Source organism: Neovison vison, chromosome 3 (genome assembly GCF_020171115.1).
Source record: "Neovison vison isolate M4711 chromosome 3, ASM_NN_V1, whole genome shotgun sequence".
Lineage (NCBI taxonomy): Eukaryota > Metazoa > Chordata > Mammalia > Carnivora > Mustelidae > Neogale > Neogale vison.
In genome coordinates, this window is record NC_058093.1 from 29,574,735 (window position 1) to 29,600,092 (window position 25,358).

Here is a 25,358-nt window from a genome sequence, read left to right on the forward strand (position 1 = left end):
TATAGGGAAAGAGAAATTTACATAGATACATAGGGATGGATGGTTGGATGGATGGATGAGCAAGGTAAAGCTTAGGGTCATGTCATACTCAAAATTTTCTTAGAATGACAGAGAGCCCATATTATTTTTTAAGTTGTAAAACCTCCAAAGTAGATTTCTGTGGGCCCTTTAAGCTCTGTGCCTGTGCTGGGTCTTACTTAAGAAGCCACTGGAGCCCCCCCCCCCCAGTCCCTGCACCCCGCAGTTGGGGGAAATCTGGAAAGTTCTGTGAGAAAGTGGGGATGCCCTCTGGTGGGGAAAGGGAGGATTCCCCCTCAATCCAGCAACCACTGGCGTTTTTTGTATATTGTCTTTAATCCACACAGCAACACCAAGGGGTGGCCTTTATTACCATTCCCATTTTACAGATGTGGAGAAGGGACATGAAGAGCCTAGGGAAGGTGTCCAAGGTCATAGCTGGGAAGCTCCAGAACCAGGATTAGGCTGGCTCTGTACAGAAAGCTCTGTTCTTTTCCATCCTCCAGGCCCTCTCTTCCAGAAGGTTCTCCATCAGCCTCAGTGAAGTCTTGTCATCCCTTATCAACCAACGTCTATTCCCTCCTTTACCCTGCCTCCCTCTATAAACAGGCCCTTGGTAGACTCGGCCTTCCTAGACAAGGCCAGGCCCTCACCTGCAGTGCTCATCTCTTGGTTCTGGAACTCTGAAACCGTTTCCTAGTCCAAGCATTGTTCCTTGTTCACCTTGATCACTGGGCTCTGAGGGGAAGGAAGGCAGGAGTCAAAGGCGAAGAGGAAATGGTGAAAAGGCCCAGAGGAAAAGAGATGGGATCCAAATGAAGAATTTATAAATTCCTGAGGGCCCCTCACCTTAGGGAACAAGTCAGAATTTCTCTTTGCACTTGCCCCTAGAAGACAAAGACTAAGTCAGGGAATACCAAGCAGTGGCCATGTGACCCAATCCCCTCCCTTCGCAGACCCCACCAGTATCATGGGATTGCGTCAGGCGGAAAGCAGACAGGCGCTCTCTCCATTCTGTTCACTGGACTTCTGACGCCTCCTACTTATGGCCCTGACACTCCTTCCCTTCCCAGTCCTTCTGTCTATCGGTCACACGCAGTGTGGACAGACCGCAGGTCTCACACACCTTGGCGTGGTGGTTTTGGTGGAAAAGGCTGTCTACCCCTCTCTCAGGCAGGTCTCTGAGGCATGGAGCCGGGGCATGTACTCCATCTTCTGGGTCTTCACATTTTGAGGGATGTCATCCTTCCAGAACAGTCCTGCAGGAAGAAAGGGAGGAGCATGAGGTAACACTTGGAACAGCTGGACTGGCCCACCCCAGAAACCAGAGTGTGATTAGAATTTCTGCTTTCACCCAAGTATAAGGACCACAGGGCACCGGAAAAATCCAGAGATGGGCTAGGGTACAGGAGTTTGCCTTCTGCCCACCTTGGCATTGGAATCCCTGCTCTTCCTAGTTCTGTGGCCCTGGGAAACTTAATTAAATTGGCCGAGCTTCAGTTTTCTCATCCGTGAAACAATGAACCATTGTTGAGAGAATTACAGGAGATAATCCATGTAAGTTTCTTAGCACGGTGCTTGGTGTGCAGTAAGTGGTCAAATGTGAGTTTAACAACGGTGCTGCTACGAGGCCTGAATGAAGCTGAGGATGAACAGTGGTTTCAAAACTCTAAGGCATTACTTGCGCATTAGACACCATGATCGTTAGTAGCAGTCATGTGAACTCCAAGCAGCTCTCCCTTCTGAACCTTGCAACCATGAAACCCTGTTTCCAAGAAGGGTATGACGCTTTTCCCCAAAAAATCCCCTCCCACTCTCCACTCCGCCTCTGTCGTACCTCTATTTGCCATATACTCTGAGCTGCCTACTCTTCCCAGTTCACAATCTGGAATATGGTGTGGGGGAGGAGAGGGGGTCTGACTGGAGCCCCCATGATTCGTGGCTCTGAGCACTTGGATAGCACGGTGGGGTGGGGTACGGGGCTAGTCCCAAGGAATTGGATGCTGACCTCTTCCAGGGACTTCGAATCGCCTCTACTGCACTCCTCTAAAGAAGGCAAGTGAGAACAGCTTTCCCACAAAGGCTAGGAGACCCCCACCCCTGTCTCGCTCTGGGTCTGGCCCGGTGAAGCTCCAACGGTGAGTGTGATGAGAAAGTTTCAGGTAGAGAAATTTGTGGAAGGTGCTTTTCATGTCAAGTTGGGGACCCCTCCCCCACCTTTGCACCTGACAGCCCAGTCTCTCTCTTTCAGCTCTTCTGTGCTCACCTTGAGGCACAAGCCGCTGGAGGACGCTTCGGAAGTATGGGAAGGCCAGGCTGGTGACTTCTTGCCGGGACCTGACCAGCTGCATTCCCACTTGGCCCTGTCCCCCTAAGGACACAGAATGGCGTTAGCAGGGACGTTGGCCAAAAGCCTTCAGGAGGTGCGGGTTGCAGAAAAGCGGTCCCCTTTCCATCACTCTCAGATCCTTCCCACTTCCCGGGTGATCTGCTCTCCCTTCATCTCCGCCCCTTGCTCTGGGTCTCACTCACCCCCGGCACAGACTTCCAGGTAAGAGCAGAGTCTTCGGGCCAAGAGCCAGCCTGTAGATGGACAGGTGAGCAGAGCCTCAGAGGGCTACAAAAACTGAACGGACAGACAAGCGAACAGGCTAGGGATGGGGGAAGAATTTCGGCTGCTTCCCAGGTGGGGAGCTGAAAAAAGTTCTGGAATCCTTGGAATAATAAACCTGGAACCTGGGTTCAGACTGTTAGGGCAGGCAGCCCAGGTTCTCCCCCCTGGAAGCCACAGGATACCCAGCTGCGCGATGTGGGGAATAACCTTTCCACCACACAGACCCTCCTCAGTCCAGGTAGACAGGGTGGGGTTGGGGAGAATCCAAAAGGCCCAGGGTTCCGGCATCTGCACGGGGTCTGCCGCTCCTTCGCGCGCACCCAGCTCTCCGCGGAGCGCCGGCCCGCATGGAGTCCTTCACACTGGTCTCCAAGGTCAAGGACCGGCGGAGAACAGGTGGAGGAGGAGGGAGGGACACTAGCGCGGGGAAGGCTAGGCGTCCTCCCATAGCCGCCGGGTACCTGCGTCCCCAGGCTGGAGGGTAAGTAAGCCCAGGGGCCTGGCTGGGTGCAGTCATCTCCCCGAGGTCATCAGGACTGGATGCCAGAAAGGCCTGGCTCCTTCTGCCTACCGCTCAGCTCCGGCCACCTCCGCCCTGGTCCTCAGCGCGTGCTGTTTCTCCCGTGGCCTTGTGGCCCGGATCTGTATCCCCTGGACCACTGGGGGGTCCTCTCCATTCCTCCTACTGAACCCCCAGCCTCCCTTGGGGCCCGCTTCTTTTTCGTCCTACCTCCACCTTTCGATTTTCAACTCCCCTCCAAACCTCCCCACCCCCGCCTGCAAGACGCCCTCGGACTCTCCCCACCACGCACTGTACCCGGAGCTTCGCACACCCACCGCTCCTGCAGCCCCCGTTTCCCGGCCCACCCCCCAGCTTTCCTCCTGACCGTGGGGACTAACGGCGTGCCAGCCCCCCGGGCAGCTGCTCAACAGCAGGAAGCAAAGAATCAGACGCATCCCCACAGGTCCCCGGGCCCCCCGCGCCCGCCGCGCCGGCTGCTGCATGGCTGCTCCCGAGCGTCTGCTCCAGCGCGCGAACCTCCGCGGCCAAGGCCAGCCCAGACGACCGCTGCGAGCGCCCCCCTGCGGCAGCTCGGTCAACCGCGCGGCTTGTAACATGGCCCCCAGCTCCAGCTCTTGGGGTCTTGGCGTCAGAGTCCTGCTTTTAAGATAGGTTGCTCCGAATATAATTGCCCTCGCTCTAGAACCCCCTCCAGACACCCCCATCACACACGACAGGAGCATCGCCCCATCTCCTTCTCTCCAAGGATTAAAGATTGGTGGGGGACAGGGGAGGTGGGTCTCAAGTGGGATTGAAAATCGGTAAACAGCACCTGGGCACCGTTCTTGAGAAGTAGGATGCCCTATTTGGGGACTCCTTAAGACCGTGTGCTGGGTAAGATTGCCTGGGGTCAAGCCCGAGCACCTGCAGGCAGCCCCTTTAACTTCTCTGGGCCCCTGGTCACCTCTAAGATGAGGATGATTCTAATATGTAGTCCACAGTGTTTCTAGGAGGATTAATTAGTTTAATACCCTGGGGAAACATTTAGAAGTAGGACCGGACTGGCACATAGTAAGCACTCCTTTAACACTGGCCATGACTGTCTTCTGACCCTGCCTTTCTGTCATTGCCCCCCACCCCACGCCCTGCCACCCCAGGCCTTGATAAGCTTTCTCCCTGCAAAAATGTTCTCCTGTCAGTCCATGTCTTTTCCAGACCCCTACCACTGCCATCATCTCTTACCTGCTGAGATTGCTTCTCATCTGGTTGCTTGGAGTAACTGATAAATTGGGCTGTGAGCCAGGAGCCTAGAATCCATGTTGTTCCACTCTTGCCTCCCAATAATCTCTTTTATAAGCACCTGGAGGAGCTAACTAAAATAGAAATTGAAGCATGTTTCTCCGTTGCTTACCCCTCTTCCATGGCTTTCCTCAGACTAGTTGTTGACCCGCCCCCCCCACCATGCCAAGAAGACGCAGCATGACCTAGCCTCCCCTCCCTCTCCAGGCTTTTCCTTCTCCCTCTCTCCGTGTTCCAGCCACACCAATTTCCTCTCCATTCATGAACGCCTGAGCTCTTCTTTCCTCCTCTCCCCACCCTCACGGTTGTCCCTCTGTTTCAGCATAAACAGCATCCTGTCAGAGATGTGTTTCTTCTCCCTACTCAGCATTACCGCCTCACTTCCGTCCCTCTTCTCCTCCGCAACGCACACCACAATTTATAGTGACTTGTTCCTTTCTGCCTCTTCCTTGGAGTGTAGTTGCAAGAGGGCGGGGGCGGTGGGGGGACATGTCAGGGTCTAGCTCCAGACCCATCTCAGAGTAGACTCTCAGTACATATTTGTTGAACAAACAAAAGGGACTGGGGGTCCAGAGACAGGTATGAAACTTCTCTGCCTCAGTGTTCTCATCCGTTAGATGGGCTCCGCGTGAGGGAGCCTCGTGAGAATGGAATCCGACGCTGGATGTAAGAACAGCGCATGCTCCACAAACACGGTGGGCATGGAATTCTGCTCCACCTCAGCTTCGGCCTCCCTGGGATTCTCCCACCACAGCCCAAGCCCTACAGGTGGGAGGGAGACCTTGAGACCCAGAAGGGCAGGCCTGGTCTGGAGGAGCATCAGGACCAGAACTGAGGAGTCCTGCTTCACAGCTCATCCGGGAGAGGGGAGAGCCCCCAGCCAGGCCCAGAGCACAGAGGCTGCCCATCCGGTTGGGGAGGGGGGGAACCCTGAGGCAGCCTCACCAAAGCCGGACCAAAGCCTGACTCGGCCTCAGAGGCTCCCTGGTAGCCTCTTGTCTGTGAGGGTATTCAAGGAGTGGTGGTGGGAGAGGGGTAGAGAGCAAGGCATGGGCCTCTAGTACTGGGCCTCCTCGTGGTTATCCAGGGAAGGAGACAATATCATTGGGTTGAAGTCTGCAAAACCCTTTTTCGGGGAACAGGGTCTTCCCTCAGGATGTGATCATCCTGATGGAAATCTGGAAAAGAGGCTGTGCGCTACGGTAGCCAGGGAGGGGGAGTGGGTGGCCTCCAGTCCCGGGAAGCTGAGTTCAGTGGAGAGCAGCGCCCCCTGGGGGAAGCAAGGGGAGATGGGCCAGGGAAAGGGGATTTCCAGGAGAGCCCCACGGACCCGCTCATCTACTCTGCCCAGGGCCCGTCCTGAGCTTCTCAGGTATATTGAGCAAGAAGGGGACATTTCTTTATATCTAATAACCCAATAATCTTGGAAGAACTCCTCTCCTCTTTCAATTTAGAATGTGTCTGATGCCAACTTTTGTGATGGGAGGACCTTACGATTCCGACACTCCTCCTTTTAAGTAGGCTCCATGCCCAGCGTGGAGCCCAACACAGGGCTTGAACTTACAACCCTAAGATCAAGGCTTGAGCTGAGATCAAGAGTTGGACACTCGACTGACTGAGCCACTCAGGTGCTCCCTTCCCCTCCCCCCTTAATGAGAAATTTTACCTGGTGGTTGTGAAAAGCAATACCATGTAAACTAAAGTGAAGAAGACGCAAGGGTGCAGCTCAACAGATTATTAGGCTGTGAACAGCCACGTCCTACTCTCCAGGCGACAGAACGCTGCCAGGTCCCACGGAAACACTGCCTTGTCCTTGCTAGGTTCCATCTTCGCTCCTTCTCCCTGTTGTTAATCACTCTTCTGACTTTAGGGACATAACTCCCTCCCTTATCTTTGTCATTGTGCAGCAATGACATGCATTGTGTAACTTAAGCACACGTTTCTAAAGAGTGGTGTTTAAAAATGTAATTATATGGTGGACTAGCTTCCTAGGGCTCCTGCAACAAATTACAAGCATGGTGACTTCAACACATGTCAGGAGCACGCTACAAAGGAGCACACACGAGTGGTACCTTCCCACAATGTCAGCTTCATTCAGTCATAAAGCAAAGTTAATTCGTAGTTATAAAGCAGGTTCAGGACTCCGAGCTCAGTGACATCTCACCATGTGATTAGACTCAGCTTCTTAACATACAGAGCAGGGCCGAAGACAAACCACGCCACGAGCAAGGTAACAGAAGGGTGTAGGAAGGGAGTGAACCAAACGCAAAGTCAGGGTGTGGGCTCGCGGTTGAGATAAGGCCTGGGTCGGGTCAAGATCAGCTCTCAGCGCTGACTGCCTCTGACGTTCAAGCAGGGAAGGTTCTAGGTTCTGTTCAGAGATCAATCGGGGAAGTTGCCTTTTTTAAGTGGTCAAAGAGGGGTCATGTCTGAAGATTGTGACAGTTTGCTGCCCAAATCCTCCCCTTTTTAAAGAGATTTAATCCGTTTCGGGGACCCACAGACCTGCTCTGGTTCTGCTCATTATCAGCTCTGGAGTGTCTGATGCTGGTCCCCGCAATACTGCCAAGCAGCAGTACCTTATCTGCTCGTGTCATTGCTTGACACAAGCTCCTGCATGACATGAGAGACTCCATTTTGGTCGTTACAGCAAAAATGTATTCTTTTATGGTTCTGGAGGCCAGAAGTCCAAAATCAAGGTGTTGGCAGAGCAATGCTCCCTCCAAAGGCTCTGTGCAGTATCCTTGTTTGCCTTGGTCAGCTTCTAGGGACTCCTGGCATTCATTGGCTTGTGATGGCATCTCCGCTGTGTCCACACCTCTCTCTCCTTTCTCTTATAAAGACACTGATCATTGGGTTTAGAGACCACCCTAATCCAGAAGGATTTCCTCTCCAGAATGTTAACCAATTACATCTGCAGGTGCCAATCTCCAAATTTGACGCTTCTTGGGGTCTGGGGAGACACTATTTAACTCACTAAATTACAATATGTATTATTTTGTGCTGACTGCTTTTGTTCAACATATTGTATTTTTTAAAAGATTTTATTTGAGGGGCGCCTGGGTGGCTCAGTGGGTTAAGCCGCTGCCTTCGGCTCAGGTCATGATCTCAGGGTCCTGGGATCGAGTCCCGCATCCGGCTCCCTGCTCGGGAGGGAGCCTGCTTCCTCCTCTCTCTCTCTGCCTGCCTCTCTGCCTATTTGTGATCTCTCTCTCTGTCAAATAAATAAATAATAATAATAATAATAAAAGATTTTATTTGAGAGTCTGTGTGAGCATGAGTGGGGGGAGGGGCAGAGGGTGAGGGACAAGCAGACTCTCTACCCGGCAGGGACCCCAACATGGGACTTGATCTCAAGACCATGAGATCATGACCTGAGCAGAAGGCAGATGCTTCACTGACTGATCTACCCAGGCACCCTTTATTTGATTTTTTTAAAGTAATCTCTACACCCACTGTGGGGCTCAAACTCCCTGAGATCAAGAGTCACATGCTCTACTGGCTGAGACAGCCAGGCGTCCCAACATTGTATTTTATTTATTTTATGTATTTGAGAGAGCATGCCCATGCTTGAGCGGGGGAGGGGCAGAGGAAGAGGGAGAAGCCGACTCCCCACTGAATGGGGACCCCGAGGTGGGGCTTGATCCCAGGACCGTGAGATCATGACCTGAGCTGCAGTCAGATGTTTAACAACTGAGCCACCCAGGTGCCCTCTCTGAACGTTATACTTTAAAGATTTACCCATATCATCAAATGAAACACTATTGTATTTATTTTCATTGCTTTATAGTCTTCCATTGTGTGATAACTTTACACTAGGATCCAGAAGCTGAAGAACCTCCAGCCTTTGGGGTCTTCCTCTTCCCAGATCCCTTCCAAGGCTCTGGGAGGAGCCCTAGCCGTGTGTTCACATGATCAAATATTTTTATATGATTTGCAAAAGTAACTTGTTATATTTTCTCATTCTAGCTATGCTTTTTCTTGCCTGACTGCCCTGGATAGAAGCTCCAGTCTAATGTTGACTAAAACTGGTGAGAGCAGACTTCCTTGCCTTGTGTCTGATCCTTAAGGGGACAGCTTTCAGTCCTTCATCACTGAGTATGATGTTTATCTGTGGGTTTCTCACGGATACCCTTTATCAGGTTAGGAAGTTCTCTCCTATTTCTGGGTGTGACTTTTTTTTTAATGAAAGGATGTTGGATTTGGTCGATGCTTTTTCTGCATCTATTGAGATGGTCATGTGGCTTTTATGTTTGTCCTCATTCTTTTTTTGTTTGTTTGTTTGTCCTCATTGTTTTTTTTTTAATTAAATACATTATTTATTTATTTATTTATTTATTTATTTGACACAGAGAGAGACAGAGAGAGAGTACAAGCAGGGGGAGTGGCAGACAGAGGGAGAGGCAGAAGCAGACTCTCCACTGAGCAGGGTGCCCGATGTGGAGCTTGATCCCAGGACTCTGAGATCCTGGCCTGAGCCAAAGGCAGATGCCCAACAGACTGAGCCACCCAGGCACCCCTGTTTGTCCTCATTCTTATGAGATATTTGCTTTCATACTAAATTCTTATCTGTAATTTTGTATTCTTCTACTTAAAGAGGGTCCCCCAAATCGTATGTTTCAGCCCCCACAAAACTGGCATCTCTCCCAGTATCTACTGTATTGTGTATGGACCCTGGGGTTGTTACCAGTTTGGGAATCTTAGGAACAGTTGCTGTGAATATTTGTGGTGCACATGCAAATGCTTCTGATGCCAGCAGGCTGGGGCCAGGGACCCAGAAGAGGTCCCACAGGACCAGCCAAGGGGATTCCTGGCTGCGTGCAGGGTAAAAATCAAATGTAAGCCAGCAGGAGATGAAAGCAGAGTTTACTGAGGGCAGAGAGAGAGTGAAGGTTCAGAGTGTCTAGGAGACTCAGAAAGGAAAAAGGAGTATTTATTGAGGACTGTGGTCCAGTGTACATGTCCTCTCAAGCATCCAGGAACCGGCTGGAACAAAGACAAGGGCCCAGGTATTATTACTTGGAGCTGGGGGGCTTGGCATTGAGATGGCTAGTGTGGGTTGTCTGGAATATGCATAGGAGGGCTTCCCCGGGTCATTCTCATCTGGTCCTTGCTTAGATGTTAGCTAGTCTAAAGAAAGCATTAACTCGGGGTGCCTGGGTGGCTAAGTGGGTTAAGCTTCTGCCTTCAGCTCAGGTCATGATCTCAGGGTTCTGGGATTGAGCCCCACATCGGGCTCTCTGCTCAGCAGGGGCCTGCTTTCCCCTCTCTCTTTGCCTGCCTCTCTGCCTACTTGTGATCTCTCTCTCTCAAAAATAAATTTAGGGGTTCCTGGGTGGCTCAGTGGATTGAAGCCTCTGCCTTCCGCTCTGGTCATGATCCCAGAGTCCTGGGATTGAGCCCCGCATAGGGCTCTCTGCTTGGCAGGGAGCCTGCTTCCCCCTCTCTCTCTGCCTGCCTTTCTGCCTACTTGTGTTCTCTCTCTCTGTCAAATAAATAAATAAAATCTTAAAAATAAATTTTAAAAATCTTAAAAAAAAAAAAAAAGCATTAACTCTTTGTCCCCTCCAAGGAGGGCATATGCTGTTTGCATTACACAGCATGTGTAAGTGGGTGTATGGTCTTAGCAGGAAGAGAAGCAGGAAAGGGAGCAAAATGTAGATTTTTAGAGTCCTTCAGTTTCCTTATCTCAGTTCTACGGAGGAGGTCTGGGGGAGTAGAGTAGCTGCGTCAACAAGGCTAACGCTGAACTGACGTCCTAAACTGTTGTCACTTTACATTCGCACTGACATTGTCTGAGACTTCTTGTTGCTCCACATCCTTACCAACACTTGGTATTATTAGATTTTAAAATTTTAAAACCGCGTATATCACGATGGGGTGTGTAATGGTGACCCGTGGTTTTAATTTATATTAGATTAAACCACATGAAATTGCCATTTTGTAAGTCAAAATGGTCAAACAATTTCATGATTCAACCCAACATTTCTCTGATGACTGTGGAAGAAGAGCATGTTTTCATATATTTAATGGCTTTTTATTATGGAGTGCCCACTTAAATATTTTGCCCATTCTTTTAGATATCTGACTTTTCTTACTGTCTGTAGGTCTTATGTACTCTGAATAGGAGCTCTATGTCAATTGCATGTGTTGCAAATAAGCGTCCTTAATCCTCTTAATGATGTCTTAATTTCGATGAGGTCAAATATGTCAATATTTTCCTCTATGCTGGTGTTCTTTGTATCCTATTTAAATCTTCCCCAACCGAGATCATAAAAACACTCTCCTTTTTAAGATTATTTATTTATTTGACAGACAGAGACCACAAGTAGGCAGAGAGGCAGGCGGGGGTGGGGGGGGGAGCAGATTCCCCGCTGAGCAAAGAGTCTGATGCCGGGCTCAATCCTAGGACCCTGGAATCATGACCTGAACTGAAGGCAGAGGCTTTAACCCACCGAGCGACCCAGGTTCCCTGGTACTCTCCTTTAATATTTTCTAAAAGCTTTATTTGCCATCTAATTTAGATCTAAAATCCATTTGCAATCAATTTTGCATATTGTGGGAGGGAGGGTTCCAACTTAATTTTTCCATGTGGATATCCAATTTTCATAGCACAGTTTATTGAAAAGATCATCTGAATTGCCACTTACATCGTAATTCAAGTGTCAGATACTCACTTGTCTCTGTTGGTTCTACTGGTCAATCAACCCTTGAACCAATTAATATAGTCTTAATCAGTTTTGTAATAAGCTTTGATAATTGATAAGGTGATTGTCTTCAAAGTGTTGTAGCTATTTCTATATATATTGTAGAGTCCACACGTCAACTTCCATTATTTATAAGTAGAGAGAAGCAAACCCATTACATTATTAGGATTGCACTGAGTCTATGTATGAATTTGAAGGATAACCAGTATTTTCACAATATTGATTTTCATATCCACAAATAATACCTATCTTCCAAATTATTGGACCTCTTCTATGGAAATCTTTTAGTACTTATTCGTAGGTACTATTGCTTTGTAGAAGTTGTCCTTTTAAATTTTTCGTTTTCTAACTATCCATTGCTGGTCTAAATAAATAGAATTAATTTTGGTATATTGATTTTTCAGCCACCTATCTTTGGTAAACTCTTATTAATTCGAGTAATATAGCCTTTGGGTTTTCTATGTAATAAATCATATCAAAAGGACGTTTACTCCTCCCCTTTCAGTGTTCCTTTTATCCTCTGTATCACTGTTTCACCAAGCTAGAGACCAACAGTACAATGTTGACTGGAAATAGAAAACCAGGCGTCCCTGTCTTATTCCAGCTCTCAAAGGAACACTAGCTTAGTTTAAGCTCCCCCAGCAGCGGACCTGAGAAGAGGATCCAAGTGCAAGGAGTTCGTTTGGGAGGTGGAGGGAAACACCCGTGGGGTTGTGGGGATGTGAGACACAGGGAGGGAGGCCGGTAAAGGGGTGTGTTATCAGGCTTAATTCTGCTGGGGTCAGGAAGCCAGGGTCAGCCACGTCAGAATGATCGCCCAGGATGTGAGGGAGCTGAAGTCTTCTTGGAGCCTTGGCAGTCCTGGCTGGTCTCTGGGGTGGGGAGCATTAGTTCCCTAGCATTTCCAAATGCCTTCACAGGGAAACTAGTCTAGCAGCAAACACGCCCCCAGGGCAAAGAAGTGCTACTGTTGGCAGGTGGAAGTTGGGCCAAGTCTACGGAACTGATCAAAGTGAGGGACACTGGGTTACTAAGTGTCTTCTATCAACACCGTCCACATTTTACCATTACAAAGAGCACTGGCAGTCCCCATGGGATGGCAGCGGCTGCCTGAGCCCAGATCTCTCTGGACATCCTCCAAAAATCACCGAGTTCAACCAAAGGACAAGGAAGGAAATAAAAATACTCCTATCACATGTTTACGGCATACTGAGAAAATACTAGACTTCGGTGATCAAGGGCCACCGCCTGGTCTCTGAGATGTGGAAATCCTAGGCCCCCCATCGACACGAGGGGGCGCTCGGTTCCAAAGCAGCCTGCCTCGGAAAGGCTGGTAACCCCAGGGTGTCCTGTGCCAGTGTCCCACACTTACACTAACGTGGAAGACTGCGGGTGCTCTGGGGGCAAGCCATTAATTAGGCAAACTTTAAAGCAAAAAAGGGGATGAACAAACCCAAGAGGAGGATCAGGAGGAGGAGGAGGACATGAAGGAGGAGGAAGAGGAAGAGAAAGAGGAAGGAAGGAGGGGAAAAAAGAAAAGGAGAAAAGACAGAAATGACGGGAAATTATTTACCAGAGAAAAAACACTGAATAATCAGAGACTGCTTATAAAAGTTTATGAGACTGAGAGGGGCAGGGAGGGGAACAGTGCCTGGGCCTCATGCTGAGTGTGGAGACCTCACGGCACTGAGATGGGGTCCTGGACTCTTCTGGTAATGGCAGAGCACTGAGGCCACTTCCCAGAAGAGAGCACCAAGAAGGACGTTCCAACTGTGGACACACCTACCTGTCTCTGACTTCAGACATGGCCTTGAGGAAAGGATATTTGAGATCAGGCCTCCATCCGCTGCCCGGAGCTAGGGCCTCCTCTACCTGCCCCCTGCCGCCTCCTCTGTTCTGGTTCCAGAAGTCAAGCCAGGTTCAACTCCCACCCCTGGTCTCCAAAATAAGCACCACAGGAGTCTGAGTGAGAAATCCACTTTAATACTCCAGCTTCAGCTCAGCTGATCACTTCTCAAGCACAAGAGAAGTCTTTCCAAGAGGCCTCAATCCACTAAGAGGTTACGGCTCAGAGAAGGGAACAGCTCAAAGAAGCCCTAAAATGGAAAGCAACATGGGATCTGGAATCAGTGGAGGCCAGCTGGGGGTGCCCTCCGGCACACCTCCCGCCAACACGGCCCAGCCGGAGAGGCACAGTGTTCACCCACACCTGACAATCCCATCCCCCCACCCCCGTCCTCTCATTATCCGCTGGAGGCTGATCAGGGCCCCTGTGCCTGGAGAAGGGGGACCCTTCCTTTCCTACATGGTAGCCCCCAGACAGCCAGCTCCCGTCACCCAAGCTGGCTCCCGAGAGACAGCGACGTGCCCGGGTGTCCCGAGGATGAGTGAGGCGGGAGTCACCTTGAAGAGGGTGAGGGTCTGGAGTACTCCTGAGGTGCAGGCGGTCTCCCGAATGGAGTGCATGGCCAGCTGGGGGCTGCCTAAATCGAGAACCCGCAGCCCCAGCCGAGAAGCCAAGATAGGTCCGATGGTGGTTCCACAGGGAGAGTCATTCCGGACCATGAGATCCTAGGGAGGGAAGGAGAGGCTCGTTCACCACAAAGAGGGGCTGAAAGGTGCCCACTGGTGAGGGCTGCCTCAGAGAGCAGATGGGAACAGGAAGCCTACATTAAATGGCAGGCCCAAAGCACAGAATATTCTGGATTGGTCCCATTCTCTCCGTCTGAACTACCGCCATTCTAGTTCCAGCTACCACCATCTTGCCTTCCATTAAGAATCCATTCTCCACATAGCAGGGAGGGGAATTAAAAAATAATAATAATAATAAATGTACCGTTTTTATCAGCCTCTTGCTTAACATACATTCTCTCCCTGCCCCCATACACACACAACAATCATTCAGCAGTTTCAGCGTTTGCAGAAATATTGCTGTGGCATGCTGAAACCATTCTCTTTATATTCTGGTACAGAAATAAGTAAAAAAATCATAATATGACGTTCAGTGTTAAGATTTTTCAGTGTAAGGGAACAAAGAATTATAAAACTAGATAATTAAGTAGTAACTATTATTTTTTTGAATAAGAATTATAGTATTAACTCATGGTTTTCAAAAAATACGTATTTTTTTCCAGCTATGTCAACAGAAAGGACCCCAAAGCACTGTCTCCCGTGATAACAACGAACAGTCCCATGGTGCCAGACCACGGTCTCTAAAATTCCCACCCTTCCAAAGCTGCCACACCTGGGGAGAAAAATGAACAAGATAAGCCTGCAATTTCCTGCGGTATAGAAAGCAAGAACACTTCGAGAGTCCTGTCAAAGGACACATGTTGAAAGGACTCCCATCTGGCAAAGTTATGATATCTGAGGGTGAAATAAAGTGACTGCAGGGGTGCCTGGGTGGCTCAGTCAGTTAAGCATCTGATTCCTGGTCTCAGTTTGGGTCATGATCTCAAGGTCATGGGATCTCAGGGCCATGTGCTGGGCTCCATGCTCAGTGGGGAGTCTCCTTGAGATTCTGTCTCTCCCCCTCCCCCTGCACATGTGCACTCTCCCTCAAATAAATAAAATCTTTGAAAAAAAATGACTAGGGGTGCCTGGGTGGCTCAGTGGGTTAAGGCTCTGTCTTTGGCTCAGGTCATGATCTCAGAGTCCCAGGATCGAGCCTTATATCAGGCCTTCTGCTCAGTGGGGAGCCTGCTTCCTCCTCTCTCTCTGCCTGCCTCTCTGCCTACTTGTGATCTCTGTCTATCAAATAAATAAATAAAATCTTTTTTAAAAAAATCAGTTAACTTTAAAAAAAAATTAGTACATGCCATTGGATCTACCCTGAACCAATAAAAATCTGATTTATTATCAGAAAAGGAAAAGAAAGAAACCCCTATGTGTCCCCATTTGGAGTGGCTATTAACATACCACACCTTGAAAACTGGTTATTTAAGGGAAAGAATGAGCAACTATTGGGTCTTTCCAGCAGAAACCATATGTCATAATAACCAAACAGCCCTAGTGGATGGGCACAAAGTTCTGCCTCCCAGAAGAATAGCCGCTATTATCTGCAAAAGGGAAGACTTGTAGAAGGGATGAACTGGGGGAACGAAATTATTGATTTCGGCAAGGATTATCAATGGGTGTCAAAACCATCAGGTGTCTGGTGGATAGGAGACTCATCATTGGTACAGGTTACCGCCCAGCCAAAGGGAGAAAGCCCTCCTATGACGGCGGGATTGGAGGACACCCCAGTCACGTGCTCAATCTTATTGTCACTAAGGGTGGATCACCCAGATAATACGTGTATAATCCAGCATGAAGGACACACGGGTCATGATGTCTTCTGCCCAAAGATGTCTAACCTGAAGCTACCAAGCCTTTGGGTATGAATTCCAATTTAGAGGAAACACAGGGCTTAGAGGCACCAGCTAAATAACACTACCAGGAAACAACCAGACAAAGCTAGAAAGTGAGACATTATGTGGATGATGAGCCTACATTTCTTCAACAAGTCAATGTTTTTTGTTTGTTTGTTTGTTTTTTTAAGATTTATCTGTTTGTTTGAGACAGAGTGAGTGCACGAGCAGGATGGACAGAGGGAAAGGGAGACAGAAGCCCAAGCACACTCCCCGATGAATGCGGAGCCCAACACGGGGCTCGATCTCATGACCCTGAGATCAGGGGATGAGCCAAAACCAAGAGGTCAATGCTTCACAGACTGCATAACGCAGGCACCCCAAGTTGACGTTATTTTCTTTTTTTATTATTATTATTTTTAAATATTTTATTTATTTTTCAGAGAGAGAGAGCGCACACAAGCAGGGGAAAACAGTAGAGGGAGAAGCAGGCTGAGCACTGAGCCCCATGCGGGGCTCGATTTCAGGACCCAGGGATCATGACCTGAGCCAAAGGCAGATGCTTCACGACTGAGCCACCCAGGTGCCCCAGGAATATTTTGGAGATAACTAGGGAAAACTGAAATTGATCTGGGGGTGCGTGGCTGGCTCAGTTGGTAGAACATGCAACTCTTGATCTTGGGGTTGTGAGATCAAGCCCCATGTTGGGCGCAAACCTTACTCAAAAAAACACAAAACAAAAAAACAAAAAAAAAAACCAAAATGATCTGTGCATCAGGATTAGGTACAAATTTACTGAACCAAAAGTGTGCTGAGATGAAAAGGTAGAGAATACAGAGTGAAGGGGCGCCTGGGTGGCTCAGTGGGTTAAAGCCTCTGCCTTCAGCTCGGGTCATGATCTCAGGGTCCTGGGATCGAGCCCCGCATCGGGCTCTCTGCTCAGTGGGGAGCCTGCCTCCCCCCCCCCTGCCTGCCTCTTTGCCTACTTGTGATTTCTGTCTGTCAAATAAATAAATTAAAAAAAAAAACTTAAAAAAAAAAAGAATACAGAGTGAAGAGGAAGCAAACAACATATTCAAAATGATTAAACTTTTTATAAAATGGGTATTAAATATATATGTATTTAAAAAACCTGGAAGCATATATGCTAATTTCTGTGGGTTCATGTTTTCTTATTTGCATTTGTGTTTTCTGAATTTTTAAAGTATACATGTCCTGCGCTTCTGCTGTGAGTTTGATTAAAGAAATTCCCCCCAATGCCTCCTCACTGCCTTAGAACACACAGACCCTCCTCCATGGCCTAGGAGGCCCTGCCAGACCAGGCTGAGCAGGCTTCTCTCCCGGGCACCCCTCCCCTTGCCCTGCCTCTACTCTTCTCACTCTGTCCCGAGGCTGCTCTGGCGAGGCTGCTCTGTCCCCTGAGGCCGAGGGAGCGCTCCTGTGCCCCTGGGGGCCTTTGCACTCATTCCCTCTGCGGGGATGCTCTCCCTGCAGAATTGCCCACAGCTGCCTCTTCCTGGGTAGCCAAGTCTCAGCTCCAAGTGTCACTTCCTCAGAGAGGCTTCCCAAAGAAGGGAAAGGTCAGGTCTACATGGGGCAGGGAGGGGGAGGTGTGTGGCAAGAGAGCGCCCTGAGCTGGGAGACAGGAGGCTGGGGCCCTAGTCCCGACCCACCAGGTTCTGCTTGCTATGTGTTGCCAGACCCCCTGCACCCCAGTCCCTCATAGCTCTATCTCCACCTATTTCTGACGACCCGAGCCATTGCCACAGCAAGAATGAAAATGAGCAGGTGGGAGTTCCAGTCTCCCCGGCCCTGAACTTCACTTATGGAGGAGCCCAGGGTATGGGAGAGAGACAGGGGGAGCTGGATGGGAAGAAAGGACTAAACCCACGTGCCATTAGCACACTGTACCTTCAGATCTCACACAAAGCCAGAAAAGGCATCATCATCAGCCCCATTTTACAGGTGTGCAAACGGACTCGGCGAAACGGAGCGCCTAGCCCCACGGGACACCCAGCACGGATCCCAGCTCTGCCCAGCTCCAAAACCCATTCTTCTCTACTGGAACTCCATCCACCAAAGGTGGGCTCCCAGGCACTTCATCTTCCATGGGGGCCCATCTGCTCATGCCCCCACAACCCCATTCCCCCCATCCTGTCCTCACAGGCAGGGCCCGGCCTCACCTGCAGGGGCACCCCGACCTTACTGGCCACCTCTCGGATCAGGGCCTCTGAAACTGCATTTGAGGCATAGCGCTGCTTGCTGTTCACCTTGATCACAGGGCCCTGGGGAGGGGGAAACCAGGAAGCCTGGGTGAGGCACACACGGCGGGCAGGCCCACAGGGAAGGAGACGGGGCCCAGAACCAGGCAGGCCTTCAAGTCCCTAAAGAGAAACAGGAGCATCTCACCTTATGGAACAAGGGCCGGTGGTTCTCCTCATGCTTGTCCCTGTAGGAAACCGAGTCAAGGATGGGGATGGCACACAGGTGGTGGGCCCCCCAACAGCCGCCTCTATCTATCCCTGGACAACATTCCTTCCCACCCAGTGCGGTGGGACCTGAGACACATGCCGAACACAGTGTCTCAGGCAGCTTCTAGCAGCAGATGGAAAGAAGTCTGTAGAGTCTATTCAACACACCCGGATTGGGCATTACATGACTTTGACCCACCTGGGTCTTGGTGCTGTCCGAAGGAAGCCACCACTGACCTTCCTACCAGAATGAGGGGGAAGGGGAAGGGGAAGGGAGAGAGGCTGGGGCCTGGGGCTGGGGTGGAGCCTGCAGGCAGGTTCCGCGGGGTCTGCAGCTGTGAGGACTGCACGCCTGGCCGGGCAGACTCACAGGTAGTTGGGGTGCACGGCATGGGCCATGTCTGCACTGATCATGTAGGACTTGGGGATGGCTTCCTCGAAGGCCGTCAGGTGCTGGAATGAGGCTGAGATCCGGCGCAGCACCAGCTCTGTCAGCAACGACTGGGCCCCCTGGGCGCTCTCGGAGCCCACCTGCCAACAACAGAGACTGGCTCTGGGGTCTGGGCTCAGCGGCCAGAGCTGGAAGCCAGGGAGAGGGGCCCCACACCTGGGACCACCACTGGCCCAGGATCCGCGGATGAGGAATGCGGGGTGTTGCGAGCAACCTCCCCAATGCTGTGCCCCTGAAAACCTGATGGTGGGTGGGGGCTGGACAAATCCTATGTCACGCCTGGGGCAGAAAGAGAACTTTCTGGGGGCTTCCTGCACCTGCCTCCCCTCCTCCTTTCCTGACCTTCACATCTGGGGCTCAGATGTGCCCCACCGCGCTGGCCAATCGGTCATCTTTCATGCATGTAACAGAGATTACTAACTACCCACGCTATCCTGCACAAGAAAACACTCAAATTGGAGCTAAGCACGGGACTACGCAGTGAGAGACGACACTCCTAGCTTTCCCGTGCAGCTAAACATGGCCAGGACGATGGAGTTCTGTGGAACACAGGTAGCGAGGAACGCCACCTTCGGCTTGCACCTTAAAAGGCTGGGCACGTACTCTCCCTCCGCCCTTTCCTCTCATCCTCCTCTCTCAGTATAGACAAGATGGCAATGGCGGGGGCTGGAACAGCCAGCCAGCCTGGATCCCGAGATGGAAGCCGAGGGCTCCGGACAGCAAAGACTTGTCCTGAACTGCTCCCTCTGACCTGTGCAGTCCCAGGGGAGAGAAGGACTCGTCTGCTCAGGATCTGGGACCTGAGAGGGCATCTCATGGGAGCGCACAGAGCCAGGCCCCACCATGCCCTAAGCCCTGGGCTTGCAGGATGGAGGGCAGAGTCCCTGTCCTCAAGCAGCTCACTGTGTGGCACACGCAGCAATGTGGGAGGTACAGTCACACCTCCAGAAGCAGACTCGTGCTGAGCCAGGGCAGCCAAGGGCTAAGGGAGCACAGGCAGGGCCTTCCCATCTTTGTGGCTTCTAGAACAGCCCTGGCTTACAGCGGGTGCCTGGCACGAGCCAGCTGCGGGAAGCTTCACACAAGGGACCCTCCAAAGAGCCCTCCACGTACCTCTTCGTTGTCATAGAGTGCGATCATGCGCACGTGGGGCTCCGCGGCCAAAGAGGCAGGGGCTGAACAGGAGTCGATCAAAGCCTGTTTGGAGGGAGCAAGAGCATCCTCCTCACTCCTCCTCCTTCCATAACCCCGCCCAGCAGCACCTGGCAGGTTCATGCTCCCCGCCTGCCTTTCCGTCACTGCAGTCACTGCAGCCGTACTGAAGCGGGCTGGGACTCTGACTGGCCTTCGTCTCTTAGGGCTCTGCCTGGCACACGGGAGACCCTTTCAGCTGGGCTGGGAAAATTCCCCCCTTGAGGTGTGCTCCCATCCCTGCCTATGTGAAAGGCAGAAGGATGAATAAAATGCAGAAGTAGAATGGAGAAGCCTGGGAAGTCAAAACCTCCACACAAGAGCACATAAACTGGTCGGCTCCAGTGAAAAGATCAAGGTCCACAGAGGCGACAGGGACTCCATCAGGGGGACACAGCTGGCTGGCTGCAGGAGCTGACACAGGTCCCGGGCTCAGCCCTGGTCTCCATTATGACCCAAAGCCTGTCTCTGAGAATAGGATGGGGGCAGGAGAGAGAGGTATGAAAAGAGAGAGAGCAGGAGGAAAGGAAGAAATAGAACTGCCTAGAGTAGAAAGAAGGCAGGGACTCTAAGGTGACCAGAAGGGATTGAGACAGGCCCCACAGAGACCCCAAGGCACAGACAGAAGGCTGGGTGGGCATAAGCTTGGAGGGCAGGGTGAGCAGAGGGAAGGGGGCAATGCTGCCTTAGGAGGCCCTAATGCCTCTCATGGTTAGGAGACACCGTGACGCCCCAGCCAGCCTCTCAACCTTCCCCAACCTCAGCCGTGGCCCCTCCCCATGGTCCACCTAACACCAGCAGATGGAGGAGGTGGCCAGTGGCTCTCTTAGGACCTGCTGGGCCTTGAGGCAGTCCCCCGACCACTGGTTCTCCTGGCCGTGTACCCTGTCTGGGGTGCCCACCCCCGTCCCCCTCACCTGCAGGGCACAAAAGCAGCTGTGCAGATTGTCCAGCCGAGGGGCAAAGATGAACTCCTCGTAGGCACCACCTAGGACCTAGAAAGATGGGACAATCAGCCCAACCTTCAACCCTCCGTCCCAACTCACGTGCTTCTCCCTGCTCCCAGAGGCCTGGGTTGGAGTGAGCCTCCTTGGCTCTGTGTGCAAACTTGTGCCATGCCCCTCGTCCCCCAGCTGAGGGGACCGGGACCCTGCTGGGTAGGGCTCAGCGGACAATGGGGAATGGAGCTGGGCAGGAGCTGAGAGATGGGAGGGTGACGTCTATGTTTCCCACCAGTTCCCATGGGACCGGGAAAAGGGAGCTGAATGGACATAAGAAAAGCTAAGGAAATAAACAGAACAGGGGACCAGCCCAGAAACAGCGCACATTCAAACAGGACTGAATGTCCGAAGATTTCACAACTGGGAGGGGCTTGAAGGCAGGCTCTAGAAAAAGGGGGGCTGCATCCAGGCCTTCTGCCCTCAGAGGGGCAGGGCCAGGGTGGGTTCAAAGTACACAGCGAGGGGCGCCTGGGTGGCTCAGTGGGTTAAAGCCTCTGCTTTCGGCTCAGGTCATGATCCCAGGGTCCTGGGATCAAGCCCCACATTGGGCTCTCTGCTCAGCAGGGAGCCTGCTTCCCCCTCTCTGCCTGCCTGTCTACTTGTGATTTCTCTCTGTCAAATAAACAAATAAAATCTTCAAAGAACACAGTGAGCCCCGGTAGCAGAAACTACAAGGTGTGGGGGAAAAAAAAAATCTGTGGAGGGGCTGATCCCTAGGGCCCATACAGGGATCCAAGGCGGCACGTCTGGAGGACGAAAGTGACCTTTTGAGAACCACTGGCCTGGAGGCAGAGAGATATAGTGTCTACTGGGGAAAAAGAGGGATGAGAGTAACTAGGGGACTGGCTGAAGTGGGATATACCGGAGCAGGCCAGGATCCCCACGATCGCCACCCGTGAGTCACTGCAGCCATCCCTTACCGCGGGCTGGGTGTCAGCAAGGCAGAGCTCCATCTCCAAGATATCCTCGGGGCTCAGTCCCAGATGGGCACAGAGAAGGGACATGAGGACCGAGTGGTGCCGGTCATCCTGCAGGGCAAAAGCATGCTGGGAGGAAGAAGGTCTGCTCTCTCCCTCCTCCCCTTCTCCAGGGAATCAGTCCTTTCCCCCTCCTCCCCCCTTCCTAGGAGCAGGGGACACTCTTACGGCAGCACTGACAGGCCCAGCCTCCGGAGTCCCCTTCTCCAGCTCCTCCTGGACTGCCGTGGCAAGAATGGGGACTCTGTGGGGAGACACATGAAGGAAGCGTGGGGTGAGCTGGAGGGCATGGCACCCCTGAGCTCAGATCTCCCCATGGGAACTGTCCTTGTACCTCGAATCCCAGCTTCCCAAATGGTACAGCTAAGAGGGCCCGCTGGTATCGTCAGCCGGGTCCCAAGAGTAGAACCTGGCTGTGGCCACCATGAGGTAGTGCGGTCCCAGGTCCCACAGGAAACCTGCCATCACTTGGTGCCACAGCCATCCCTCCCGGTCACCACAGCCCTGGCCCCAGGCTCACAAGTGCATCTCCATGTTGGGCCCGAAGTTCTCGTTGACGTTGCGCTGCAGGTGGATGGCCAGGTGTGGGATGCGAAGGATGGGCCGCTCCACGTGCACCAGCCGCTGTTCCAGCCGGCCTGAGGTAGGGCACTGTGGCCCGCCAGGCCAGGTCAAACCCAGGTGCCTTTCAATCCCAGCAGGTTAATACCCCCACTTCACCCCCACTGCCCCACTCTCCCTTCCCTGCGGGGCTCCCCACAGGTACCCCAAAGGAAGGTCACTGTCAATCTTCGGGCTGCTGAAGGTGAGAACCTCCCAGGTCCAAACCCAGTTCCCACCTTGACAATGACACGTCCAGCCAAGGTCAGGTCCCGGTCAAACCAGGTGCTCCAAATCCCACCACCATAGGTCTCCACGCCAACCTGCTGGAAACCCACCTGGCTGCGGCGGGACCGCCGTTTCACCTAAGTGTGAAGATAGGGAATGAGAAGTCAGAGAAGGCCAAATGGCAGGATTTGGACACGAGACAGACAGATGGAGGCCTAAGGACCAAAGGAAGAGTATCTCTGAGAGAGAAGGGCTCCAAATGTGGAGGAAGGGGGCGACCAGTTTGCCCCGGTCTGAGGACAGAGCCCCCAGTTCGTACCTCTCCACTCCCTTTTGCTGTATATTTCCCTGATGACCCTCCTACCCCAGTGCAGCCTCAGTTCCTCACCCGGAGACAAGGGCTGTCCGTGTGGGCTCCAATGAGGCTGAAACCATTGCCAGGAACATACTGGCCTCCAACAGCAAAAGCAATGATCGTTGAGGAGTTCCTGGTCAGAAAGTACTGGGGGGTGGAGTGGGTTAAGATTGACTGATTATCTAGCCAGCTGGCTCAAAGGACTTTGAGCCCCGGCCTAGGGACCTGCTTTTCTCCCCCCACCCCATCCCACCCTACCCCACCCCACGTACCTTGCTCTCCGGCTTGATATCCCAGCTCTCCGTCTCTTTGAGTTCATGGAAGCCAGCCTGGAGGAGGCGGCTGCGGCACTCGGCCACGGCTGTATTAAAAGAGCCCTTTCATAGCGATGGAAGCGGGTTAGGAGGCACACCGGCCACCACCCTCCTCTCCTGTCTTGGTCACTTACCGTGGAAAGGAGAGGGGCTCCGGTTCACGAACTTGAGGAGTTCCCGGGCCGCGGCCTGCACCGCCTCTTTGCGGGCCCTACCGGTCATGGCCACCTAGTGGAGGCGGGGTAGGGGGGCTGCTCAGACTCCTACCAGGTTTGGGACCCTTGATTTATATTATCCAGGCCCCGGGAACCACCTTCCCCCCACAAACCCCATCCCTGCGAAGTGATCGCTCCAGGGCTCGGACCTCTGCTTCCGTCCCTCTCCCCGCCGACTACACGCAGATGCCGGGCCAAACCTCTTCCGCCGAAAGCTCTGGCCCTCCAACAGAAGTATCAGAACCCCAGCAGCGCTCACCGCCCAGCTCTTCCAAGACGGCCCGCCTCCTAATCCGAGTTTTAGCCCGGCCCCCTAAACCCCACCCCCACGTGCCCGCCCAGCCCAGAAACCCCGGTCGGTTCCGAGCTCTAAGCTTCCAAGCGGGCCCCTAACTCAAGAGCCGGCTTGCACTAAGGAGCCAAAGTCCTACTGGCCGGGGAATACCTGCCTCCACGACCCCAGTCTTTAGCAGGCCACCCTTTTCCACCCCCCGGGAAGATCAGGTCACGGAGGCCGAACTTTCGGTTTCGCTTTGGGTCAGGCACAGCCCTCACCTCGGCGCGCTGTTGAGCTTAGGCCCGAGCGGGCTCCGAGCCGGGTCTGGGGTCGGAGTTAGAGCTGGGCGGGCGATGGACACCTACCTGCATGGCCCCCCACGCGTGGGCCCGCGTCCACTAGCCCTGCCCCCGTGCTCGGCCCGCCCCCTAAACCCGCCGCGCGCCCCGCCCCCGCCGCACCGTCTGCTCCGCCCCTCGCTAGATCGCTCCGCCCACCCGTCCCCGCCGCGCCGTCTGCTCCGCCCCTCGCTAGGCCGCGCCGCCTGCCCCGCCCTCTCTGTCCGCGTTGGCGGCGGGGGCCCTCTGCTGCCCGGGAGGTGCCAGGACAGCCGCGAGTCGCGCGCCCCCACGCCTGCCCGGGGTCGGGAGTAGGAGGAAAAACTCCCGCGCCAGCTCACCTGGTCCGACGAGTACTGTACAGAGTGCTCTCTCTCTCCACAGGCACCCTTGTGATAATAAAAGCAACAGGGCCAGTGTTCATGGAGCGCTCACGGTGAGCTTTAGCTTTATGATAAGGCTTCACGTGTTACCTGGTTATCTTCCCAGCTGCTCTATCAACTTTGTCCTTTCACTGTCCCCATTTTATACATGAACAAAACAAATAAAGAGATGAATCACCTGTCCACGGCAGTAAATGGCAGAGGTGGGGTTTGGGCTCAATTAACTTGACCCCAGGGACCTGGAACAAGCTACTCTCATATCTTTTCTGGCCCTTTTTCATACGCACCTCGGTATGCGTTAGGTGCCCCGGGGAGTCCCTGAGGGACAGAGAAGTTAATGACTTGCCCAAGATCACTTGCCGTTTGGATGCATCTAGAATTTGACTCCTATCTGCACTCTTCCCACGTCTTAAAACGACAAAGTGAAACAAACTCCACATGTTCTTGGAGGCAATCCCAATATTCATATGTCAAGAGTGGTGAGTGGCAATTTAAAAAATCAGGGTACCCACCTAGTCATAGATTCTGATCAGGACTCTAGGTGGTCCCTGGGTCCAAAACAAGGCCCAGCAACCAGGCGTGTTAGCACTCCAGGGATTACAGGTCAACAGCACAATCTGCCCTTTATATGCCGGAATAGGAACGTTGGGAGAGGGCTGGGAAGCAGTGGGAGAGGCCCACTAGCCCTCAGTTCACAGGAGTAGGTACTGCAGGTGTTCAAGAATATACAGGTGGTGGGGTAAATTCATGCATTCCCTAACCGTTCATTGAAATGTCATTAGGTATAAAGTTTCAGTGCTGAGTGGGTCATGGAGAGAACATTCTTTTCCTCTGAGAGCCAGAGGCTGGCTACTAGTGAGGAAGGGACACATTCACGGACAGTGACAACTGCTGAAACAGGGGTACAATGTATAAGAGAAGGACACTTAACTTAAAAAATTTGTAATGCTCTTCTGAATACAAAAAAAAGAGTACATGCTAATGTGAGAAATTCAAATATCATCAAAATGGGTAACTTAGAAAGTGGATAAATTGAATATCCTCCATTCTTGATTAAAACAACAATAA

General features: G+C 52.2%; 2 protein-coding genes across 7 annotated transcripts; both read right to left on the reverse strand.

Moving 5' to 3' along the window:
• Positions 1 to 370: 370 nt before the first annotated feature.
• RESP18 (regulated endocrine specific protein 18) lies at positions 371 to 4,809 on the reverse strand. 3 transcript variants are annotated; one of them, XR_006383669.1, is made up of 6 exons: positions 4,377 to 4,809; positions 2,551 to 2,601; positions 2,285 to 2,389; positions 1,145 to 1,277; positions 868 to 905; positions 371 to 756 (listed from the first exon to the last, which is right to left on the reverse strand). XR_006383669.1 is itself a non-coding variant. In XM_044240851.1 (5 exons), exons 1-4 carry the CDS (start codon positions 3,635 to 3,637, stop codon positions 1,177 to 1,179), a joined length of 375 nt encoding a protein of 124 aa, XP_044096786.1. In that variant the 5' UTR covers positions 3,638 to 3,649; the 3' UTR covers positions 371 to 756; positions 1,145 to 1,176. The 3 variants fall into 3 exon arrangements, 1 of the variants encoding a protein (XP_044096786.1); XR_006383668.1 differs by lacking the exon at positions 4,377 to 4,809 and adding an exon at positions 3,520 to 3,649; XM_044240851.1 differs by lacking the exons at positions 868 to 905; positions 4,377 to 4,809 and adding an exon at positions 3,520 to 3,649.
• Positions 4,810 to 13,101: 8,292 nt separating this feature from the next.
• Positions 13,102 to 23,991, reverse strand: LOC122902339 (aspartyl aminopeptidase). 4 transcript variants are annotated; one of them, XM_044241660.1, is made up of 15 exons: positions 23,935 to 23,991; positions 23,212 to 23,305; positions 23,036 to 23,124; positions 22,797 to 22,910; positions 22,420 to 22,545; positions 22,101 to 22,231; positions 21,749 to 21,824; positions 21,524 to 21,631; positions 20,520 to 20,597; positions 19,525 to 19,608; positions 18,331 to 18,491; positions 17,899 to 17,938; positions 17,673 to 17,774; positions 13,544 to 13,711; positions 13,102 to 13,236 (listed from the first exon to the last, which is right to left on the reverse strand). In XM_044241660.1, the coding sequence occupies exons 1-15, from the start codon at positions 23,938 to 23,940 to the stop codon at positions 13,186 to 13,188; spliced, it is 1,428 nt and encodes a 475-aa protein (XP_044097595.1). In that variant the 5' UTR covers positions 23,941 to 23,991; the 3' UTR covers positions 13,102 to 13,185. The 4 variants fall into 4 exon arrangements, with proteins under 4 accessions (XP_044097595.1, XP_044097597.1, XP_044097598.1 ...); XM_044241662.1 differs by lacking the exon at positions 23,935 to 23,991 and adding an exon at positions 23,848 to 23,928; XM_044241663.1 differs by lacking the exon at positions 23,935 to 23,991 and adding an exon at positions 23,493 to 23,564.
• Between the last annotated feature and the right edge of the window lie 1,367 nt (positions 23,992 to 25,358).

Coding starts and splice junctions, on each gene's coding strand:
- RESP18 (XM_044240851.1), bottom strand. CDS start 3,637: ATGCAGCAGCCGGCGCGGCGGGCGCGGGGGGCCCGGGGACCTGTGGGG. Junction 2,390..2,550: donor CCTGGAAGTCTGTGCCGGGG/GTGAGTGAGACC, acceptor CTGTGTCCTTAG/GGGGACAGGGCCAAGTGGGA. Junction 1,278..2,284: donor CCAGCGGCTTGTGCCTCAAG/GTGAGCACAGAA, acceptor TTCTTCCTGCAG/GACTGTTCTGGAAGGATGAC.
- LOC122902339 (XM_044241660.1), bottom strand. Junction 21,632..21,748: donor CTGGGCCTGTCAGTGCTGCC/GTAAGAGTGTCC, acceptor TTTGCCCTGCAG/GATGACCGGCACCACTCGGT. Junction 13,712..17,672: donor AGGTCGGGGTGCCCCTGCAG/GTGAGGCCGGGC, acceptor TTCCCTCCCTAG/GATCTCATGGTCCGGAATGA.